Raw genomic sequence first — 23,518 nt, 5'->3', positions numbered from 1 at the left:
TGAGCAACAAGCGCCGCGGTGAACCTGGTCGAACGAGTGAACTGAGACTTTATTACGTGGTGCCGACCACAACCGGCCCGCCCGGGGCACTTCCGCATGGGCTGTTGGAGATCTGACGTGTGGATCACACAGAGTTGATCAAATACACTTAGTTTTGGTAAATCCGATCGATCTCAACGTTTACTCGTATTGATTAAACGATCACTATATAAAATTAAATCTATTTCTTTTTTAAAAATCTATTTAATCTCCTATTTACCTTCTATACTATATATCTAATATTTATCTTTCATATATTTTAAAAATGTATTCAATCTTTTATTATTTACTTTCAATACTAGACGTCCAATATTTGTCTTCTATATATTCAACGTCACGTTTCTCCAAATGATGCATCACCTCCCACACTTCACCTACAACGTCGGCTTTTTAGAGAGGATGTGCCACCGCCCGCATATCGTTTCCACCACCACAGAGGTCACTTCCGTCACACTATCTTTACACCAAGATACTATACTTTTATCCCCTCACAAATCGGTAGCCATCTTGATTCTCCTCATAATGTTATTACATATAGCCAACTCCGGACGATACGGTTCTCTCTATCCTCCTGTCCAGGTACTTGTCATTCTCATCTTTTCTGAAATTACATGATCATCTTGTAAATTTCATGTATGCAAATCTTTTTTTTTATGTTTTTTATTTCTTCGGATTGTTATATCTGAATTGATTTTACGTTAATGAAATATATGTGCAGCTGCTAATTTAATGTAAAAGAGAGAGTTGGTATATGTGATCACCCATCGTTCCTCACCCTTCCTCTTAGGAAAATATGTGTCATCCCGTCATGTTAGATGTAACAGTAATAGCACCCGATTAGTGGCGTGCATTGTTCAAACTCACAAAGGGAAGGTATTTATTTCAAACTCGCCTAAGATTGCCCATAGCATGGTCACAGGAAGCAGCTAGGACTGGAGAAGTGGAGAGGCAACGAGGATACTAGTAGTCAACAGTGGCACGAATCGAGGAACTCCGAGTGGCGAGAAGATCCTTCCTAATGGGGAGATTGTCACCAATTGGAGGTCCACCTAGGTTGGCAATAACGGCAAGAAGGACTAGAATCGACAGCCACCGGAGAACGTGACCAAAGCTTTTAATAGATCTACAATGGGAAGGCTCCCGCTCCTTCTTGCCACAGGAGAGGGAGAGGGGCTGGGGGCAAGTTGTGATGGATGAGAACTCTAGTAGGGAGGTCACATCATGAGAGTGGTAATAAACATGAAGACATGGTGCGGTTTTGGGTTGATCAAGCACCACAGTGACCTTTGCCTCTTACCATCCTAGCTTTAAATATCTATCGCTACAAGTGTAGGGATAAACCCTAATAAACGGTAATACCCTGGACCTCCTCTCAATCTCTCGTTACTCTCTTCCTAGTACAAGCCCTAAAACTAGTGAAAGAACAAATGAATGTGTGAGGGATGGATGAATGAATAAGAAGAATGATCCGCTATTTATTGCTTCCACCCGGAGGTGACTATTATTGGCTGGGCATCAAGTCTCCACTACCATGCAGTCATGGGTGCAAAACAGGGGCGAAGCCAACCGAGAACCCCGTCGGGGTCAGCTCCATTGAACACCGGGGTCAAGCTTAGCAAAGAACACATAACAGTTATTTCTCACTGATTTTGCAAAAAAAAACTATCGGGGTTAGCTGACCCCGACAAGGACCTAGCTCTGCCCTTGGTGCGAAAAGCCCGATCGTGGTGCAAAGGTAGGGAATGTCCCTCCCGCAAACTTGACCGAGTGGTGGACATGTAACTAGTGGCGATGATCGATGAGATGCTATTGGCAGTATTAACAAAATAGACAACATACGGAACCTATATTGCAAAAATTGACATTATATTACTATATTTGCAAATATAACATGTGTATTCGGCACATCATTCACTGAAATGGGTTTTCGGTACATCGTGCACCGAAAAAGGGGGGCCCGGGTGTTTTCGGCACCTCATGTGCTAAATATGGCACTGTGCACCGTATTCAGCACATGAGGTGCCGAACATGGTGCACAATGCCGTGTTCGGCACATGAGATGCCAAAAACACCAAGGCCCTGTGCGTGCTGCTGCTTTTGGTGCCATGTCTTGTCACGTGCAGCTTTTGGTGCCTCATGTGCCGCGTGATGCTACTTTCCCCACACTCAACTTTGTAGTCAGTGCTATAAAATGAGAGCTGGCTTCAGTTGAGGAGCAGCAGCGCGAGGAGTGGAGCAGCAGCGCGAGGAGAGGAGCAGCAGTACGAGGCGAGAAGTAGTAGCTCAAGGAGAGGAGGAGCAGCAACGTGAGGAAAGGAGGGGGAGCAGGAGAGGAGCAACGCGAGGAGCAGAAGCACGAGTTGAACACTTCGAGAGCGCTCCCTTCAGTTACAATAAGTACTTAGATTACATATTTAATTAATATTTAGATTAGTAATAGTAGTTAGAGTAAGTGGATTGTTTAACCCTATAGGAATCGGTGACATCTTAAGAGTAGAGGTGAATTAGGACACTTAGAAACTAATGGATTCAAAAACTTCATAAGATAAACCTATCTTAATTTCTATCTAAATGTGCTCTAGATTTATCTAGTATGTCTACTCTACCGCTCAAGAGGATTGCAATCTACTCTAGCAAGGTAAATTGCAAGTATGTAAATGCGGAAACGTAAATAAGGTAGAGAGATAAACTCAGTACAAGAGATTTTTATCTCGTGGTATCGTTGGCACACAAATCACCCCTAGTCCATGTTAAATCTCCACAAAGGATATGCTCCCGGATATCAAGTCTCTTCCGGTCACAGCTCTTGAGCTACTAAGTCACCAAGACAAGGCCTCAAGTATGATGAGCCACCAAGCCACCAAGGCGAGGTCTCACCACTAACCTCTTTTCTGGTCACTTGTATGTTCTCTTCACTTCAAAACTTTAGTCACAAAGACAAGGACCTCCGCATCTCTGTACAATCTTCTTATCACCGCTCCACACCAAGTCGGAGGGTTAATAAGTTACTAGCAAGTCACCAAGACTCTAAGGTACAGTGCACCTCTCGGTACTACTGTTGAATCACTCCTTGATCCACTATCTAAGTTGCAGCACCTAGCAACATTTCTCTCTAGGCCTATAAGCACTAATTACATTCTAATGGCGTGCTTAATCACCTTGGACGAGCACTTTAAGCACTTTGGTGGCTTGGATGTCTTCTCAAGTGTGTATGAGCTTCCTCTGGACACCAACTTCTTCAAATGATTGTGTGGAGGGGTATTTATAGCCTCAACCCCAAGGACTAACTGTTGGCCCATTGGCTCAACTTTACTGTGAACACCGAATGATCCGGTGATAACAGTAGTATAAGCATCGGACCATTCGGTAAGTACAGCATCAGCAACTAGCTGTTGAAACCCCACTCAAATACATTCTAAACACCATATTGTTTGGTGTATCCTTCACTTCTACCACCGGATTATCTAGTGTGTTGTCTTGTGTCAAGCCAAGCCACTTCTTCTCTGTGCAATTAGTTCGGTGTGTAGACCCTCTGATCACCGGACCTTCCGTTGTGTTGATCTTCATCTTCTATTGAGGCTTTGACATCTTGCTGAAAAACACTCTGGTGTGTTAACTTCTTCATCACCAGACCATCCTATGAGTTGAAATCTTTCCTTCCCTAATTTGCACAACTTCTGTTAAATGCTTCGACGTACGCATCCAGTGTGTAGTACTCTGATCACCGGACCATCCGGTGAGATCTTCATTTTCCTCTTCTAAGTGAAAACACTCTTGTATGTATAGCCTTCTGAGCATCGAACCATCTAGTGAATATAACACACAGAAAGTATATCTAGGCCCCCTATGTGAGTTTTGGATAATTGATGACAAATAATTAAGGGACTAATGTGTTTATTGAAGCTATGAACAGGTTTTAGTCTCATTGGAGAAGTTAAATGATGTTGGCGTCCCTCAAAAAGAAAAGAGAAGCAGCATAAAGTTACTCATTAGGTTTAAATTGTTTTTATTTTCGAACTTGAGTGTAGGAATGTCGTACTATCAAGAGAGATGCGTTTAGGTCGACTTGAAGAGGTCTTAGTGCTCAAATGACTTTTTAGACCAAATATGAGAGACACAATTACCCCACGGACACCAGGAAGGTCTTAGTGTTTGTTTGCACCTGGAGTGTCTGGGCTGACTCGGAGTCTCCGGGTTACCGGAACCTTCGGATAAGGCTCCAGCTAGGGATGCTGGGATAGAATCTAAGCCTGACTTTTGAGTCTTCGAGTTGACTTGGATACTCCAGATTCTGGTCAGTGGCCCGAGTCTCCGGGTTAGGCTCTGAGTCAAACTCTCTGTTTGGGCTTGAATGCCCAACTTGGAGTCTCCGGGTTAACCTGGATACTCAGGGTTATGGGATGGTCCGGACCCTCCGGATAGGGCTCTGGACATAGGTCTGTGTGGCACTTTCGAAGGCCAACCCGGATACTTCGGGTGAACTCGGATACTCCGAGTCAGTACAAAAAGAACTGTAATGGTTAGTTTTGGGGGGCTGGGTTTAAATACCCCCTTCCCCCTTTCATACAGTGTTGTTGAACCAACTCGAGACAAAAGACTTCATAGCCTCTTTAGAGCCCACCCACTCCTCTAGTGCATTAACTCTAGCAAGGATTTGAGAATTTGGGTTGGAAAGTGAGATTGAGTGTTAGTGAGCTTAAATCCATCTTTTGAGCATGTGAGTTCATTGTCAAGCCGTCGACTCGCATTCGTTACTCTTGGAGCTCCGAGCTCCTAGACAGTTAGGCATCATCCGAAGAGCACCCAAGCTTGTGGAGTGCCATAGGAAGTTTGTGAAGGTCATCCTTGCCTCTGCAAGGGAAGAGGAAGGTTGATTAAGCCCCGAGCTCAATCTTTGTGATTGCTCGGTGAGGATAAGGGGTGAGCGAGACCCGGCTCTTTCTGAGTACCTCAACCGAGACATAGAATCATTGGATCCGAACTTCAGGAAACAAATATTTGTCATCTTCACTTTCTTGCATACTTTCTTGTTCTAATTGATCTTTTGGGCGGTTTTCCCCAATCTACTTGTTTGTGAGTTTGTGACCGCAGGTGGTTGTTGGAAATAAACTCATACATCAATTGAAACATGTGGTAACTCATAGACTCAACTAGATTTGCCTTAAAATATATAGTCTTCAATTTTCTGTTACTTCTGGACTATCCGAGTTCAACCGAAGTATCCGGATCCTGTACAACCCGGAGTCTCCAGATTGACCCAGAGTATCCAGACTTTGTAATCCGATGTGAAGTTTTAAATTTCAGGAAACACCTATTCACCCCCTCTAGACGATATCACGTACATTCAATTGGTATCAGAGCCTAACCTCCTACAAGACTTCACCGCTTGGAGGATTTGAAGATGTTGGCGTCCGAGGAGAAGAGTTTGAAGAGCCCGATGAGTCCAAAGGGTGTTCTTTCGGCATCAGGTAATGGTAAAGGCAAGGGAGTCGCAATCGAGCTCAATTATGATAAATTGAATACTTCCAATTCTTATATTTCCGTGTCATTTGGGCGTGCACAATATTTCAATGGCACGCACTATGCTTCTTGGAGGCATAAAATGAAGTTGCATTTAATATCCCTTCATCTAAGTATTCGGAAGATTATTTGCACAGGTTTTACATTGCCGGATGAAGACAAAAAGCTCACTCCCGATCAAGAGCAAAATCTACACCGCAATACATAAGCTGCAAGTGTGTTGCTTGGTGCTTTGAGCCCCGAGGAGTTTAATAAGGTGGATGGGCTTGAAGAAGCCAAAATAATATGGGACACACTTCAAGTCACACTTGAAGGCACCACAAGTGTGAGGGAATCCAAGATACAATTACTTGAAGGCAAATTAGGAAGATTTGTTATGGAGGATGATGAAACCCCTCAAGCCATGTATGACCATATGATGGTGCTAGTAAACAAGATAAGAGGTCTTGAAAGTGAAGAGCTAGGCGACGACAAGGTGACGTGAGGATTGCTAAAAGCTTTTGCACCAACAAACCCCACCTTGATCACTCTCACCCGAGAAAAAAGAGATTACAAGAGGCTCAAACCAAGTGATGTGATTGGTAGAATGCTTGCTCATGATCTCATGAAGGAGGAAGCAAATGAAGTCAAGAATCTTGTCAAGCAAAGCTCAAACTCAAAGAAAAAACGTGGTAGCATTTAAGGCAAGTAAAAGCAAGCAAGTTGAAGAATCGAGCTCAAGTGAAGATGAGAGCTCGGATGATGAAGAAATAGCCTTCTTTGTAAGAAAGTTCAAGAAATTCATGAAGAAGGGTGGCTCTAGCATGGGTTGGCTATGGCACCGTTGACTAACCTATGTTGGTATGAGGAATTTGTCTAAAGTTCTAAAGGGGAAAACATCATAGGACTAACAAACATTTCTTTTGAGAAATATAGAATTTGTAGTGCATGTCATGCGAGCAAGCAAGTTGGAGCTCCTCACCCCACCAATGTGATGATGACCACAAGGCCTTTGGAGCTCTTTCATATGGATTTATTTGGACCGATCGCCTACATAAGTATTGGCGGTAGCAAATATGATTTGATTATTATTGATGACTATTCTCATTTCACTTGGGTATTCTTTTTGCATGATAATAGTGAAACACAAGCCATATTCAAGAAATTTGTTAGAAAATCTCAAAATGAATATGATGTGAAGATAAAAAAGGTGAGAAGCAATAATGGAAGTGAATTCAAGAATACTCAAGTTGAAGAGGTTCTTGATGAAGAAGGGATCAAGCACGAGTTCTCGGCACCCTACTCCCCTCAACAAAATGGGGTTGTCAAGAGGAAGAATAGGACTCTCATAAAGTTAGCAAGGATCATGTTTGATGAGTACAAGATTTTGGATCAATTTTAGGCGGAGGCCGTCAATACCGCATGCCATGCCATCAACCGGTTATATCTTCACAAGATCTTAAAGAAGACCACTTATGAGCTTCTAACCGGTAATAAGCCTAATGTTTCGTACTTTAGAGTTTTTGGTAGCAAATGCTTTATTCTAAATAAGAAGGTAAAAAGTTCTAAGTTTGCTCTTAAAGTAGATAAAGGTTTCTTGCTTGGTTAAGGATCAAATGCCTACGCCTACTGTGTTTTTAACAAAATCACCGGTTATGTTAAAATCGCTCGTGATGTGACATTTGATAAATCTAACGGCTCGCAAGTGGAGCAAGTTGATCTTAATGTTTTAGGTGATAAAGAAATTTTAAGAGAGGACAATAGGTGAAATCAAGCCTCAAGAGTCCCAAGAGAAACAAGTGGTCAATAATGATCAAGTTCATCCATCTTTATCAACTCAAGTGAAGCCACCTATATCAAGTTAAGATCAAGATCAAGCTTATGATGACTCCAACAAATTTCTTGATGATGATGAAGCAGATGAGATTAAACCCCAATCCTAAGTGCCACATCTAAGATTCCATCAAAGTATCTAAAGAGATCACCCAGTTGACAACATCCTCAGTGATATACAAAAGAGGGTAACCACTTGCTCTAGAATTACAAATTTTTGTAAATATTACTCTTTTATTTTCTCCTTGGAACCGTTGAAGGTGGAAGATGCACTTGGTGATCTGGATTGGGTGATGACCATGCAAGAAGAACTCAATAACTTCAAGAGAAATAAAGTTTGGTCATTGGTGGAAAGGCCAAATCAAAATGTGATTGGCACCAAATGGGTCTTCCGGAACAAACAAGACGAGGATGGGATCGTTACGAGAAACAAGACATGGTTGGTTGTTCAAGGCTTCACACAAATAGAAGGTTTGAATTTTGGTGAGACTTATGCTACCGTAGTTAGGCTTGAATCAATTAGTATATTACTAGCCTATGCTACTCACCATGATTTAAAGTTGTATCAAATGGATGTGAAGAACGCTTTTCTCAATGGAATAATCTTTGAATTAGTATTTGTGGAGAAACCAACCAAATTTGAAGATCTCAAGTTTCCCAACCATGTATACAAACTCCATAAGGCGTTCTATAGGCTTAAGGAAGCACCTAGAGTATGGTATGAATGCATTAGGGATTTTCTTATCAGGAAAGGTTTCGAAATAGGCAAAATCGATTATACTATTTTCACTAAAAATATTGATAATAATTTATTTGTTTGCCAAATATATGTCGATGACATTATATTTAGTTCTACTAATAAAATATTTTGTGAAGAGTTTAGTAGGATAATGATAAAGAGATTTGAAATGTCAATGATGGACGAATTAAAGTTCTTTCTAGGATTTAAAATCAAGCAACTCAAAGAAGGAACGTTCATATGTCAAATTAAGTATATCAAAGACATGCTCAAGAAGTTTGACATGGAGAATACCAAGCCAATCAAGACCCCAATGCAAGCTAATAGACATCTCGACCTAAATAAGATGACAATGCCGTGGATCAAAAGGTATATCGCTCTATGATTGGTTCTTTGCTTTACCTTTGTGCATCTAGGCCCAATATTATGCTTAGTGTGTGCATGTGTGCAAGATTTTAAGCTGCTCCAAAAGAGTGTCATTTAGTGGCCGTTAAGAGGATTGTTAGATATTTGGTTCATACTCTATACCTTGGCTTATGGTATCCTAAAGGTTTATCCTTTGAACTTATCAGTTATTTGGATTCCGATTATGCCGGTTGCAAAGTGGATAGGAAGAGTATGTCTGGGACTTGCCAATTCTTAGGTAGGTCTTTGGTGTCTTGATTCTCAAAAAAACAAAATTCTATAGCCCTATCCACCACCGAAGTTGAGTATGTTACTGCAGACGTTTTTTGTGCACAACTACTTTGGATGAGGCAAACCTTGAGAGACTATAGCAACAATATGACCAAAGTCCTACTTTTGTGTGACAATAAGAGTACTATCAAAATAGCCAACAATCTCGTACAACACTCAAGAACCAAACATATAGACATCTATCACCATTTCTTGAGAGACCACTCAACTAGAGGGGATATCGATATTCACCATGTGAGAACCGAAAAACAACTAGCCAATATCCTAACCAAGCCACTAAATGAGCGAAGGTATTGCGAGTTGAGAAGTGAGCTAAACCTCCTAGATTCTCGTAACGTGACTTGATATACTGCATGCAATTGATTGTTTTAGCTTTGTACCTTTAATAGCTAGAGGTTAGAAAAAATTTCTTTTGAGTGCTATTTTTGAAAATATTTGATTCTTTGATCTTATGATCATAATTTGCTGCTTGTGATCATAGCTATGTATTGTTATTTGTTGACTGATCACAAGTGGTAAAAATGTCTTATGTCTAACGATCCATCTTCCAAAGATCCTCGTGAATCTCATCTCCAAAATCTGTTTCAACTTTTCTCCAGAACCCGAAGAGTCCGGCCTATCCCGAAATATCTGGATTCTGGAGGCCCTTAGCCTCTGCTGGTTCTGTCGGGTTGACAGAACCTAGAGTCTTTGGGTCCACCTGGATACTCTAGATTCGGTCACTTAACCCGAAGCGTCCGGGTTCCCCTCTGGGAGATCTTCTCATTTCAGCCAACTCGGAGTCTCCGGGTGCACCCGGAGTCTCCGGATTATCCAGTCTATAACCTCCACCTGAGAGGATACCTCTTCATTCCATCTTCTGACTCCTCTCTCTTTGTTCCACCATGGTGATCCTCCCCTCCGACGATCTCAAGCTTCAACCGTGGGATTCCCAAGGTCTTCACCTAGAGACTTCCTCTGGTGGTAGGATTCTCCAGCTTATCCTCTAGATTGTCTTCAAGCGTCTCGTTTAACCTAAAGGTACTTCTCAAGTTTGATTCACCCGATCTCTCAATGCCATGCCTTGAGTCAAATCCCTTTGGTAAAGATGATGTATTTCCTTCCTATATCCATATATCTTAAGGGCTTGCAAATGCATTAGACATATCCTTCATACCCTAAGTTTTTGTCGGGTTGTCCAGAAGCTACCTATCTTGTTTCTGTTCCTCAATTTAAATTCTTGAGCAAATCTTCTCGTATCTCAAGCATATCTTTGATGTCTATCTCAGGACTTCTTAAGATGGGGGGGGGGGGGGGAGATCGCTTTGTTGGTCATGCATTTCATTGAAGAACAAAAGCCTTGCATGATCCGCTTGCACAAAGTGATACTTCTCCATAGCAAACTGAGGGCAGTGGTAGTAGCAACGATAGTGGCAGTGGTGGTGAACATGTTTGCATTTGCAAGGCTGTTAGGAAGGTGTTGGTCTCATCAGGAGGTATTCACATTGATGTTCTAGCACCAACTGCAGATGTGCCTCGTTGCAGAACAAAGATGCAAGCAATGAGAGAGAGAGGAAAAGGAAAGGCTGTGGCCTCCGGTTCAAGGGCTCAAAGGCAAGATGACATTGAAGAGGAATAATAGGAAAATTCTGTTTTGGCCCCCTTTGAAGCTTCATAGGCCCTACAGGACACATACAACAAACCAGATGCTTAGAGCGGTAGTTGATTACATGAAGAAATTAGGCAACTGCAAGAGAGATAGGTATGGAGACCCTTTCATACATGAGAAGAATGTGTCAGATCATCATTTTTGGAATGATTTTCAAGCTGATTTTTATGAGACGGTGATCCTTAGAAAGAAGAAGCCGGTCACCCCAATGCAGTGGATAGATTGGGATTACATGGTAAATAAGGATAATCCTACTTTCAATGAAGTAATTTCAAATTGTGAGGACAAGAGGGTCAAAAGCATCATGAGTCTAAAGTGTGATTAGAGTGTTGAAGTCATAGCGCAGTTCTATGCCACTCTTTACTATGACCATGAGAGGTTCTACGACAACTTTTCCTCTCTTCCCGACGAAGGCTTCACAGGGACCAGGAGGGGCGCTAGTCTCTTGCTCTCCAATGCTTAGCTGGACAATTGGAATGTCGCTCGACGAACTCACAGGGACTACTGCCTTCCCACGCTCTTGGATCAAAAGTTAAAACATACTCGATAAATTAAAGAATAGGCATGGATGCAAAAGATCTGGGTAAATGCTCAACTTATCAAGATCGAGGCTACTATCGTAGGTTAGCGGAAGCAGAAGGAGCAAGAGCAGTTGGCATTGGTGGCCTAATGCCACCCGCTGATGAATCTACTCCTCGCGAAGTCGTCATCTTCGAACACCATGTCGCTGTCGAAGTATGTGATATGCAACACCGTTTCCACCATTGCTTGAGCCCCTGCTCCTGTGATAAGAACATCATTCGGGTCTGCAGTCGGGGCCCCTCACGTTCTCGCCTCCAGGTCAGGCCCTCTACATCTGGGAAGCTGTCCAAGCCTGCAATAGCCGTCACCATAGATACGACCGCTCAAAAAGAAATTGAGAAGGTTTGCGGCACTAATCGACATGATTCTCATCCGAGCTTCGGAGTTCATCTCCATGATGTGAACCAGAACATTCTTCCGACTAGTAGAGGGGATGGCCTCAAAAAGAGCCCTGCCTTGACCTTCTTGTTAGCAGCCTTAGGTGAAAACACTACAAGAAGAAACAACAAACAATAAGAATCAACCTTGCGGATCCTTTAAATATAGCTACTCGAGATCGGGAATTACCTATCTCACCTTCTCGGCTTAGATCCAATCTAGCTGGAAATTGCCAGGCATAGGAAATCCTCGACTTTAGAGGACTAAGGTGGTGCCTGATGAAGTCTTTGGCAATGTCACACACCATCAGATTCCTCTCCTTAAGGTGCTGGATTTATGCGGTAAGGTTCCAGCGAAGGGCGGTCATCATCGGTTCCTCCATCCAAGTAGACCTCAACAACGGTGGCAAGCTCTGGTAAGAAAGCCCCTTCGATCTAGGTTGGTAGTAGAACCATTTCTTTTGCCAACTGGAGGACTTGGCGGTGAAGTTGATGTACTTCGCCGACTTGCCTTCTCAGAGCCAAAATCTGGCGCCTCCAGCCACCTTGTTCCAAAGCGTCTTCAGGGCATAGAAGTACCAGAAGAGGTCGCGAGATGGACGGAAACCAAGAAATGTCTCACACAAATGTGCAAAGATGTTTAGCAAAATAATGGAGTTGGGATTGAGATGGATGAGTTCCAAGCCATAGAAAGCAAGCACCTCAAGGAAGAAACTGGAAGGAGGGAAGTCGAAGTTGCAGTGGAAGAAGTCAAGGAAGAATACTGAGCTGTGGGTGGGCTCAGGATCATCTGCCCCGTCGCTAATGTGAAAGGGGATCAGAATCCAGGAAGGAATCACCTCCTCACTCTCGGTCTTCTCCAAGGCCTCCTCTGTGATCTTGGATTCCTACCACTCCAGGATCGCGCTTGCCATCTCATCGGTGGAGGAGCTCTCTTTTTTATCTTTTTCTAGCCCAAGGCGGTGGAGAGATTGAGGGAAGGGTTTTTTTTGGGGTTTCTAGAGCTGCGGCGCAAGGAAAACGATGAGTAAGATGGATAGCAATCAATGACGAAAGAATGGACGTTGAAGATGGTCTCCCTTTGCCTTTATACAGAGCAGGGGCAATTGAAAATGGTGGTTCGCCTAATGATGTGACATGACTCGATACCACGATCTCCTTCTTTATGACGCTAATGGGGCAGTTGGCGCCGTATCCCGAGGAGTTCGGCTCCTCACGCTGCTTCTGTAATCATGATATTCTGGCAGGAAAAGATTATCACCACTACCCAAAATTTCCGATGCGATGTTTCAACTTTAAAAATTAACCAGTGACAAACTTTTTTCCTTCCAAAAGGGCGAAGCTAACCCCAAATCTACTAGGATGGAACACCTCCTCGAGAACTCTCTTAAGGACTTAGAGGCGTTCAAAATCCCGAGTAGATGATTTGAGAACCTAGGAAATCCAGTTAGATGCCTCATCCTAATTGGAAACCAGAGTCCACTCAATGATAAGGTTAGACAAAAAGCTTATCTTTGATGGCTATGTACTTGAACCATCGAAGCTGCATTTTATGTACTGATGGAGGGTTTGACGATAAATAGTGAATAGTTACCACATTCGTATACCATACAATTTTTCGTAATTCTCGAGATATATCTTTATCTCTAGGAAGGAGATCACTGGAAGAAAGAAAACTACCGATAGATACCCAAGGCGTCCTGTAACCAGGAAGATTTATCTCCTAGAATAGGTAGGAGAAGTCCAGGACGAATGACACCCACATATATATACAAAGCTATTGGGCACTGCGAAGGACAAGTCATTACAGAACACCATGAGCGATACAAGCAAGACAAGCCAATAGAAGCCAAGGAGGAAGTCGCCAACTAGGTTTAGATCCATCTAGGCTAGCCACACCCCCTTATGACAAGTTTAGATCAATACAAGACAAACATAACATAGGGTTATTATCCTTAGAGAGGTCCGAACTTGTCTAAAAACCCTTGTGAGTTTATCTTGTAATTCGTCTTCTCAAAGCATCCCTAATTCTTCAATAAGTTTGTTAGATCGACGATTCACCGATTGTCAACGATATGAGTTTCTGAACAGAACTTTCACGTGGGTTTCCATCTAAGGGAATGGACAGGGCTATCAAAAAAGCTTGAGGTTCGTGAGCTGCTCGAACTCGACTCACTATATGCTCGATTCAAGCTCGGCTCGAGACCCTAACAAGTCAAGCTCAAGCCTAGCTACAAGCTCGCGAGCCTGTCGAGTTCGAGCTTGAATAGCTCGTTAAAAGCTCAGCTAACTCCAAATGCTGTCCGTCGAGACAGCTGGTGTCCATTCACTTTAGCCAAGTTCATTTTTTTAAGAGTGAATTGTACAAAACTACAAGTATTATGTCATTTGTAACACAAAACTATAAGTATTGTGACTAGTAACACAAAACTACAAGTATTGTGCAACAATTTCACACAAACTCAATTTTAATTGAATTCATTCAAAAATGGTCTTCTGTTTCTCCAAAAATCTTAGAACTTTTTGTACTTGTTCCAAAATCTATGTGCAACTCAATTTAATTAGATTCACCCAAAACATATGTGTATAATTTAAACTAAAATAATGTAAATAGGCTATTTTTATAACTCCTAACAATAGTTAGGGTATTAAATAAACTCCCAAAAATATGAAATTTTTTACTAATATTCTTCTTATATGATGAACACCCTATGTTATATGGTGAAAAAGTAAATTTCTTTGTAAGTATATAAATAGAGCATTATTAAAAATCACTTTTTATCAAATGACATATGGATGAAATAATTTTAGAAATTATTAAATTATATAATAAAATTATTAGTGATTTTTTTCCAGATTTCTAGGATTTTATTTGAGGCCCTAACAATTGTTAGGGTTTATACAAATAGTCTTTTTTTGAGAATTTTAGTTTAAATTCTACACATGCTTTTTTGCTAAATCTAATTAAAATGGGTTGCACATGTATTATGGAACATGTAAAAATGTTCTAGAATTTTTGAAGAAATATAAGATCACTTTTTGGATGAATTCAATTAAAATAAGATTTTATGTGAAATTGATGTACAACACTTATAGTTTAGGTCACTAGTGATAATACTTATAGTTTTATGTTACAAATAGCAAAATACCAATAATTTTATGCAATTCATTCTTTTTTAACCTCACAATCCAACCCAAAGTACAAACGGTAAATCTCAAATCTACGTGACTACATACACATGTAGCTTATAGACATGGCTATCAAAAAAAGCTCGAGACTCACGAGCTACTTGAACTCAACTCACTCTAGACTCATTTCGAGTTCGGCTCGAGACACTAATAAACTAAGCTCAAGTCTGATATAGACTGTTGGGACCAAAATCCCAGACAATATGGACCTTCGGTTACGGGAATGTTGAAGGGTCCTCGGGGTGACATGTGTTTGGGGTGGAACAATTTTTCGATCCTTCTTCCGGGATATGATCCAACTGAGCCGAGGTTGCAGGTGCATATTGCGGTGCCAGCATCAGCCGCCACTGGTTTGCAAACACCGTGTTTTGATTGTGGTTTTCCCACGCTTCGCTTCTCCCGAAACTCGCTGCGTGGTGTATGGTTGTTGCGTGGTTAAGAGATTGCTTCGCCAAGCTCTCTTTCATGGCCACAACCTGCGGGCATTGCTTGGTCCTGTGGCTGGCTCCTTCGCCATGCAGCTCGCAGTAAAACATTGTTGGGTCCTGCGAGACTTGTCCTCCGTGACCCCTTCCTCTATTGGTTCGGCCTCCTCGAGTAGCTGCACTGTGAGCTTCGCTTGCCACTTGAGTGACTTCAAATGGGCTGGAGTTTATTTGATTGACTTCTTTTTGCCTGGTGTAGTCAGATGCTTCGGATTTCCTCGCATGGTGCAATATGTCTCTAGGATTGCTATTGCCTGCCTCTCTGGCCGATGTATGTGGTTTTACTTTGAAGGCTACCATTTCATTTTTCCTTCGAAGATGATCGAGCTCAGATCTCGCGTATTCTTTCATCTTGTTAAGCAGCTCTTGTACACTTCTGGTGCCCTGTATTGCCGCATCGATGATTGTATCTTCGCTCAGCCCCTTCGCTTGGCAACGTATGTGCATGAAGCGGCGCATATAGCTCTGCAATGTTTTCTGTTGGCTGTTGCTTCAGTGCGAAGAGGTCACTCGCGGTTACCTTGTCTGCCCGATTTCCCTGGAAATTGCTGTACAGGGCATTACGCAATTGCTCCCATGAGTATATGGATCCCAGGGGCAACGCGGAGTACCAAGATCTTGCTATCTCTTTACTGCCAATACGAAGGCTTTCGCCAACGTTGTACCATCCCCTTCGGTGGACTCCACAGCCGCTTCGAAGCTCATTACAAATTCCCTTTGGTCTGACTCCCTATCAAACATTATCACTCTTGGCATCTTGGACGACCGCTGCCGAAGGTCCTGCGAAGTTCGTGCCGTGTCCCCTGGCGGCGTCACCTGGCGAGACATTCCCTCCGCCTGGTGCAGCATATCGATTTCTTCTTGGATTTTTTCCAATGTCTTCCTAGCTTCATCTGCCCGTCTGCGATATTCTGCGGCTTTTCGACTCGCTGCCAGGCTATCTAACATGCGCTTCTTCTGCGCAATCTGCCTTTCCAGCTCTTCGGCCTCTATCCTGACTATTCTTTCCTCCTGTGTTTCATCTTCGTTTTCATATTCTGCAAAGTCATCGAGGTCTTCCCACTCTTTGTCTCGCACCTTCCCTCCTTCTTTTACTGAAGGCTCGAAGTGTGCGTGATCAATTAGTTCCATGACCCGCACAGGCTCCGCATTTATCTGGACGGCTTCGCTGTGCCTGTCATCATTGGCTCCTAGCAGTGCTACTTCAATTCCGTAGCATTGACTGCGTCCGCCCGAAGCTCCATCGGCCGAAGCATTACTTAACCCTGGCAGCGCCGAAGGAGGTCTTTCGGCCGAAGGCCCAGCTGCGGCCAAAGGTTCCGGCAACGCTTCCACTGTTCTGGTTGGCTTCGTCTTCTTCTTGGGTGGCATGGCGTCGAAGTGTTCGATCCCCGCGGACGGCGCCAACTATTGGGACCGAAATCCCATACAATATGGACCTTCGGTTACGGGAATGTCGAAGGGTCCTCGGTGTGACACGTGTTTGGGGTGGAACAGTTTTTTCGATCTTTCTTTCGGGTACAATATGACCCTATTTATAGCCCGTACTCGACCACTCCAGACGTGGTTTACAGGTCCTACCACTTTACCTGCTACATTCTCAAAATATCCGAGAGCATTATGGTACAAGTGAGCATATTTACATAATTACAGCTCTGCCCGAACGATCAAAGCTGGCTCTACTATCCAGCCATGATCTTCGTCTCCGAAGATCCGTCGAAGTCTTCTCCATTCCGTCATCCGTCCGATGGCCTTCGGCCGCTGGCACGGACTTCGGCCTTCGGTCGAAGGCTTGCCTCCGTCTTCGCCGGCACGGGAAATCGAGACTGCGGGCGCGCTTACACCCTTCGACCGATGAAGCTTCACAATCTTTGCAACTTTCAGATGAGGTTCCTGAAACAAAATTGCAATAACAGGCATACGGTCTTTCCAGTAGACTTCGAGCTACCCTCCAAAGAGGAGGAGCGGGAGATCATCCCCAACATAGATCCAGCTTAAATCTTTAATTCAGATCAAACTCAACTAAGTTTCTATCAAACTTTAAGCTTGAGACGATAAGCTGATTCGACTTCGATAGTTGACACCCGACCAGGTTCCGATCGTGTTTAGTGTTTCCAAAAGCCTCGGTTGAATGTTGGTGTCTCCGTGCTTTTGTATAAAATCTTTTTCAAAAGTACAAATATACAATAGTAAATTCTACAATTTTAAGATAATTTTGGATATATTTTGAAAACAACTCATGCCAGAGTCTATTTGTAATTACCTAATAAAAATTGTGGTGTTATGCCATTCAAAACTCGGCTACCTAATAAATAAGCAAACCCTACCTCCCCTCCTCTTCCCCTCCTAGCCGGAGCTATGTCCGACCGCCGCCGCTACAAGGAGAAGCCCCGCGACCGTGACAGGGACCGCGATGTCGACCGCCATCGCGACCGGGATCGCGACCGGGAGAAGGATCGCGACCGGGACCGCCACCGCGAGCGCGAGCGCGAGCGCGAGCGGAAGCGCTCCCGGTCCCGCTCCCCGTCGGCGGACCGGGACCGCTCCCACCGCCGCCACTCCCACTCCCATCGCGGCCGCTCGTCCCCCTCCCCCGACGCCGGTCGCCACAAGCGCCGCCGCGAGGCGTCCCCCGCCGCCGCCGAACACCACAAGGAAGACAAGAACACCGATCCTCCCGCTGGTCCCAAGGGTGGGAGCGGCGGAGGGGAGGCGGCGGCGGCAGCGGGCGATGGGGACGTGGACGCGGAGGAGCTCGAAATGATGAAGATGATGGGCATCCCCTTCGGGTTCGACTCCACCAAGGGGAAGCACGTGCCCGACGCTGACGTCAGCGGCGTGCGCGTCATCACCAAGCGGCAGCCGCGGCAGTACATGAACCGCCGCGGCGGGTTCAACCGGCCCCTGCCGCCAGAGCGCAACCGCTGAGGAGGGGAAAGGTCCGAATTTCCCTGCCCTTTGTTGCTAGTTAAATTATGTGAAACTTTTAATTGCTTACCTACTGCAACTGGATTTTGGATCCCACTGAAAAACATGAATTATGATTTTATTGACTGCAGAAATTTGTGTTGAATTATTCTATGGTTTTCTGAACACTGAAGTGTCTGTTTGATGCGGCAAGCTTCTTTTGTTTGGAATAATGCTTATAAGTATTTTAGACGATTAACAGGACAATATGTTTACCTAGGTGTCTGGGCCCTGGGTAATATCTGAGATGTAATTGTTTGGTGCCCTAACGGTCGTGTATGGATTAGGAATAATTTTTTTTTGCCACTGCAAATGTCTCCAATCCAGGAAATGCCATCACAAAAGGCCCAATCCGAAATATGCCATCCATGTTGCAAACTTTACCCTTTTTTGCCGTCGCCGACAATGCCATTAACCTTTTCTGTTAATTTTCTTAAAAAATGCCATTTATGTGTGTTATCTGAGATGTAATTGTTTTGTGCCCTAATGGTCGTGTATGGATTATGTGTGTTGGAGATATATAGTTGTAAAACTATGTATCCATGCTGTACGGTAAACTGAGTTACACTGGGTGCACAACACTCAATTGAGGTGTTGGGCAGACAATCTTGCTTGCATGGCCAAAGCTATTATGCTAAGGCCTCTTTGCTGTTTTTCATCTAGTTAGCTCCTCAAATTAAATATGCAGCTCACTGAACCAGCATAATAGAAGGATTCACTGTACAACTGATGGAAAGTACATAGGAATTGAGATTCTCTAGGACACTTGGTTAGAATTTAGAACCTTTTGTATGGATTAGGTTATTACCCAAGATTGCTATATCAGTTCCATATGAATGTGAGTACTTTGGTGAATGTAGATCTGAATCCAAAATGTAAGAGTAAATTTCAGAAACCTACAACTATTTTGACATATATTGCAGAAAACTATAACTTCCGGTGTCCATTTCAAAACTACGACTATTTTGACACATGTTGCAAAAAACTATAGAGGATGATAGGTGGGCCCACGGTGAGAAAGTTGTAGTTTTTTGCAACATATGTCAAAATAGTTGTAGGTTTTTTAAATGTGTACTAAGAGTTGTAGTTTTTTGCAACGTGTGTCAAAATAGTTGTAGGATTTTGAAATTTACTCAAAGTGTAATGTTGATGCAACTTTTTGTGTGGATCTACATATTTATTTTTCCTGCAGTTTTGGTAGATTATTGGCATTCTACTAAGTGCAATATGCCAATATGAGCTGAAGGACATCATATACATGTTTCTTGTTCTAATTTTTTCTGCCTTTGTTTTACATAATGTTCACCCCCTTTAGTTGAGATCACTTTGTCTATATACTTGCTCATATTTTCTTCATTGCTGTTCTTGGAATGTGATATTTGAGAATGCACTTATAAGTTTGTTCCAGTTTGCTGATTTAGGGTAGAGTATGTGCATCGTAAGTTTATTTTTAAAAGATATTGATAGCCAGAGTTTCAAAAAGTTTGACCAGAAGCATGTCCAAAACATCATGTTTTGGTGACCAGAGGGAGTACATTGAAATTTCACTTATAGCAAAGATTGTCATCAGACTATGGGCAAATCCTATGTCTATGTGTTACATGGACAATGGTAGGAGGTTTTTGAACACGTTTGTTATGTATTGTTTATAAGACATTTCTTTTTTACTTTGTTTTTCTGATGCAATTTATTCATGGTAGCGAACTTCGGTTTTGTGACATATAGTAGTTACCCTTGTGACCTTAATAATGCTACCCACAAGAGTTAACTGCTATTATCTTTGTTTGATGTTTTACTTTAAAAAGGTTATTGGGTTAAGTTGTCTTGACAGTTAACGTGTTAGCTATTTCCTGTACAAGACTGTTGAGCTAATTGATTTTTTCTTTTATGTTTAACAGGATCATGCGCCAATGCAAATATGTCCTGATGTCGGGTTGCAGTTGACTCTGTTACTGGACAGCGTAGGAGATGAGTTGCTGCTGAGCATGTATAACCTTGATGGCTAGTTACTCTGCAAAATTCTGTAGACTATCGTATCATGTTCTCTCCATTATGCTTTCTTTTGTCATCATTGTTCTGTCGGCATTCCAGGAAAACAGAATTTGGTGGCTCATTTTGAAACTATGGGTTTGCAACTTTGCGTGATGTTTGGCTTTCTGCTTGCAATTTGGTGAGCCCCGAAGCAATTGTTTGTGCAGTTTTTTGTTTCTCAATTTCCTATTCTTACATTTGTGTTTCTTAGTAATTTGTTTCAGGTATGCACCACATGGATTGCCAAGTGAAACAGCTTTGGCTTTTAGTTGTATATATTGCAATGAAATTTTGTTAATGTTCATGAATGCCGCAGCATAACATTATAAATTTTGAAGATCTCGCTGAAATTTTTGTTATATAGCTGTTCTTTAGAATGTAAGTGTACATTGTTGCATTAGATCCATTCATAAGTATCTTGTATAGGATGGATTGACTGCTGGATTTATCAGTCTACTGTGCGACGTTATGATTGCACAGTACTTTATGGTGCTTGATTTGCTAGTGTACCAGATTTTTTCTGGTATGTATTGAAATGAGGAGAAACTGTAGAATTTCATACTAGCTTATACAGATGGAGAAACTTGTACTTGAATGAGAAGCAGAGATAGCTTATCCTATGAACTGGCTTCTGCACAAACAAAAGCTGTTGCAGATGTGGCTTAACTAGTTCTTTTTGTTTGAAAGTTTGCCTCGTCACTTTTCAATCTTTGTTAATCCTGTTGGCCGATCTTAGTGAGCAACTGGGTTTTGGGCATCGCTCTAGAAAGATTATGCGCACTAGGTCTGAAAACTTCGGCTTGTGTTACAGCTATATATTGCCATATTACAGTTGAATTCGCCGCCCAATATATGCAAAAGGGTGAATTTTGTAATACAAGGAAAAGTAACTTGCATCTATATTTGTACTATTAGTATACTATTACACATTTACACATCTTGTTCGTCAGAAATATGCACCTTGAGTTCTTCACATCTACCTCTTCATCGCCCAGCCGAAGTTTAACCTCAACGGTATGCACCCTTCAAAGCCAGCCGTCTCCGAGCTCCTCCCTGCCCCCGCCTTCCGCCACCTCTTGCCGTGTCGATCAGCGACCCGCGCATTCTGCATCGCTGGCGACGGGCACAGCGGTGGGACCGCGTGCAGCCTCGATGACGAGCTCTTGGGCTTACCCGGCTCGTCCTCCCACTCGAAGGGCACCCTCCCTGTCGCCGGGCAGTACACCCTGCAGGACTGCCCCAGCTCGTCGCTGCTGTAGCCCTGCAGGCGCGCAGACCACGAGATGGCGGTGGTGTCCATCTCCATGGATCTCGTCCCTGCCTTCTTCTGATGCTCCATATGGATTGTGACTTCTGACACCAGAGGTGTGAGTTTATATAGAGCCAGTGATGTGTCAGCAAAGGCTGCTTTTTGTTGGTCAACGCTTGGGTTTAGGGCATGTGGTGATCTGATGTCAAAGGGAGCCGGCTTTTCTTGGTGCTTTGGTTTGAAGATCACGGCGAGGAAATTGAGTAGACATGGCTGGCGGACTCATCGCAGTTACTGTTGTGTGAAGCATGGGAGGAGTGGCGGCCACAGGGCTGGCTTTGGGTACTTAATTATTTTTTCTTTTTTTAGAAAAGAACACTTGCATTGAGGGAGATTACTACTAGATTACTTGGAGGAAATTGTCAACTGCTTAAAGGGTTTGAAAATGCAGCAGGCCGGTAATCCGTAATCGGGTAGGTCTCGACGGAAGCAACGGAGACAAGAGGTGCACACCTGTCCATAATGGATTGAAGATAACCAGTGCATCAGTCGTATAGTTGCGTAACATGAGACAGCAAGGAGAACCGCATGCAGTCAAGAGGTTTCCAGAAAGGGGACGCGGATTCTCTGCCTTTACAATAATTTTATGTAAATTTATGCGAAACGTTTTATTTTATGTAGGAATTGGAGGAATCCCGATGTTCTAAACATGACCTAAATGGTGTAATATGTTAGCGAATATGCTTCAATGGTTTCGGATCATGAAAAATCAGCAGAATAGTGACTCAATCTAAATGCATACAAGATACGATTTCATGAAAATTCCTTAGCACTCTTGGACGCAGACTACTCCAACAGCGCCGCTAGTCCAATGAAAGCTGGCACCTACAAAACAGCACAATATACTCATTTTAGCCAAAGAAAAGGTAATATTTGGACATCAACGCGGTCTTCAAAACACAATTCTGATACTAATTTAGTTGTAATACACTTATGAAATATAGCTAAAGTATAATATAATGAAACTAACTTTTGAGGCAAATCTATTTGTACCATTTTTAAATGTTTAAATTCAATACAAAAAACTAATTTTTTATGAAAATTTTCATTGGTTGACTCCGCACAACCCAAATTCGTAGAGGGACTATATCATTCAGAAACATGATTAGATGAAAAAGGACCAGACCATGTCAAATAGACAAATAGGCTTTGAGTTACACCAGGGTCTAGACAAGAAATAGTTTCACAAGTCTTATAGGTGTTTTTTTAAAAACAAACCCACAAACCATGGCAATTCAAGATAAGGAGACTTACTCAATTCCTAAGAGGTTGGCCTAAAGATGTTAGCAGGACTTAAAGAAAAGAGGACCAATATCTCCTAAAGAAGACAATGATGAACTTGATAAAATAAGTCTGAAATAAAGTTTGAATGAGAAATTGACCAAATTGTTGTGGTAAGAGGAGATAAAATGATAAAAAAACTGAAAGAGAAATAAATCAATCCAGGGAGACTGTAACACTAAATATTCACAATTGGTTGCAAATGATAAACATAGAAAAATATGTATCATTCAACTTGATCAAGAAGCCTTCGTCAAAAGAAAAAAACTTGAGCGAGAAGCGGGAGAAATTGTTGGTGATGTACAACTTATGAAGCACATAACCAAATATTCATTTTTCTATGGAACATGACTGAGGGGCTTGATTTTGCAATATGTAGATGATGCCATTCTTTTTATGGAACATCACATTTAACATACTAATAATATAAAGCTCTTGCTATGCGCATTTGAGACTTTCTAGCCTTAACATTTATTTCGTAAAAGTGAGCTACTTTGCTATGGGATAGCTAATGAATCCAAAGAGGGATATACAAAATTATTTGGATGTGAGACGGAAAATTACCCATTTTGTTATATGTCACATGTCACAATTATTTGGATGTGAGAATATACATAATTCACATATCTAGATTTTTTTTCTAGCAATATGATAATGACAAGAATATAGACTTGCTAAGTGATATATATTGTGGAGTTGCCACACCAATGATCAAGGTGGATTGGGCATACAAGATCTTTTTTTTAGCGGAAAGGCATACAAGATCTTGGTGTGATAAATAAAATCTTGCTCAACAAATGACTTATCAAAATAAATAAATGAGAATGAGGTGTGGTAGAACAC

General features: G+C 42.4%; 1 protein-coding gene across 2 annotated transcripts; it reads left to right on the top strand.

The window, feature by feature from the left end:
- Positions 1–17,386: 17,386 nt before the first annotated feature.
- LOC133918899 (uncharacterized) lies at positions 17,387–20,199 on the top strand. Of its 2 annotated transcripts, XR_009909860.1 has the most exons (3): positions 17,387–18,026; positions 19,953–20,041; positions 20,146–20,199. XR_009909860.1 is itself a non-coding variant. In XM_062363017.1 (2 exons), the coding sequence occupies exon 1, from the start codon at positions 17,446–17,448 to the stop codon at positions 18,013–18,015; it is 570 nt and encodes a 189-aa protein (XP_062219001.1). In that variant the 5' UTR covers positions 17,387–17,445; the 3' UTR covers positions 18,016–18,026; positions 19,953–20,199. The 2 variants fall into 2 exon arrangements, 1 of the variants encoding a protein (XP_062219001.1); XM_062363017.1 differs by having other exon boundaries at positions 19,953–20,199.
- Positions 20,200–23,518: the final 3,319 nt, after the last annotated feature.

This window comes from Phragmites australis, chromosome 5 (assembly GCF_958298935.1).
Source record: "Phragmites australis chromosome 5, lpPhrAust1.1, whole genome shotgun sequence".
In the NCBI taxonomy this organism is placed as follows: domain Eukaryota; kingdom Viridiplantae; phylum Streptophyta; class Magnoliopsida; order Poales; family Poaceae; genus Phragmites; species Phragmites australis.
This window is presented reverse-complemented; position numbering and strand designations above follow the sequence as displayed.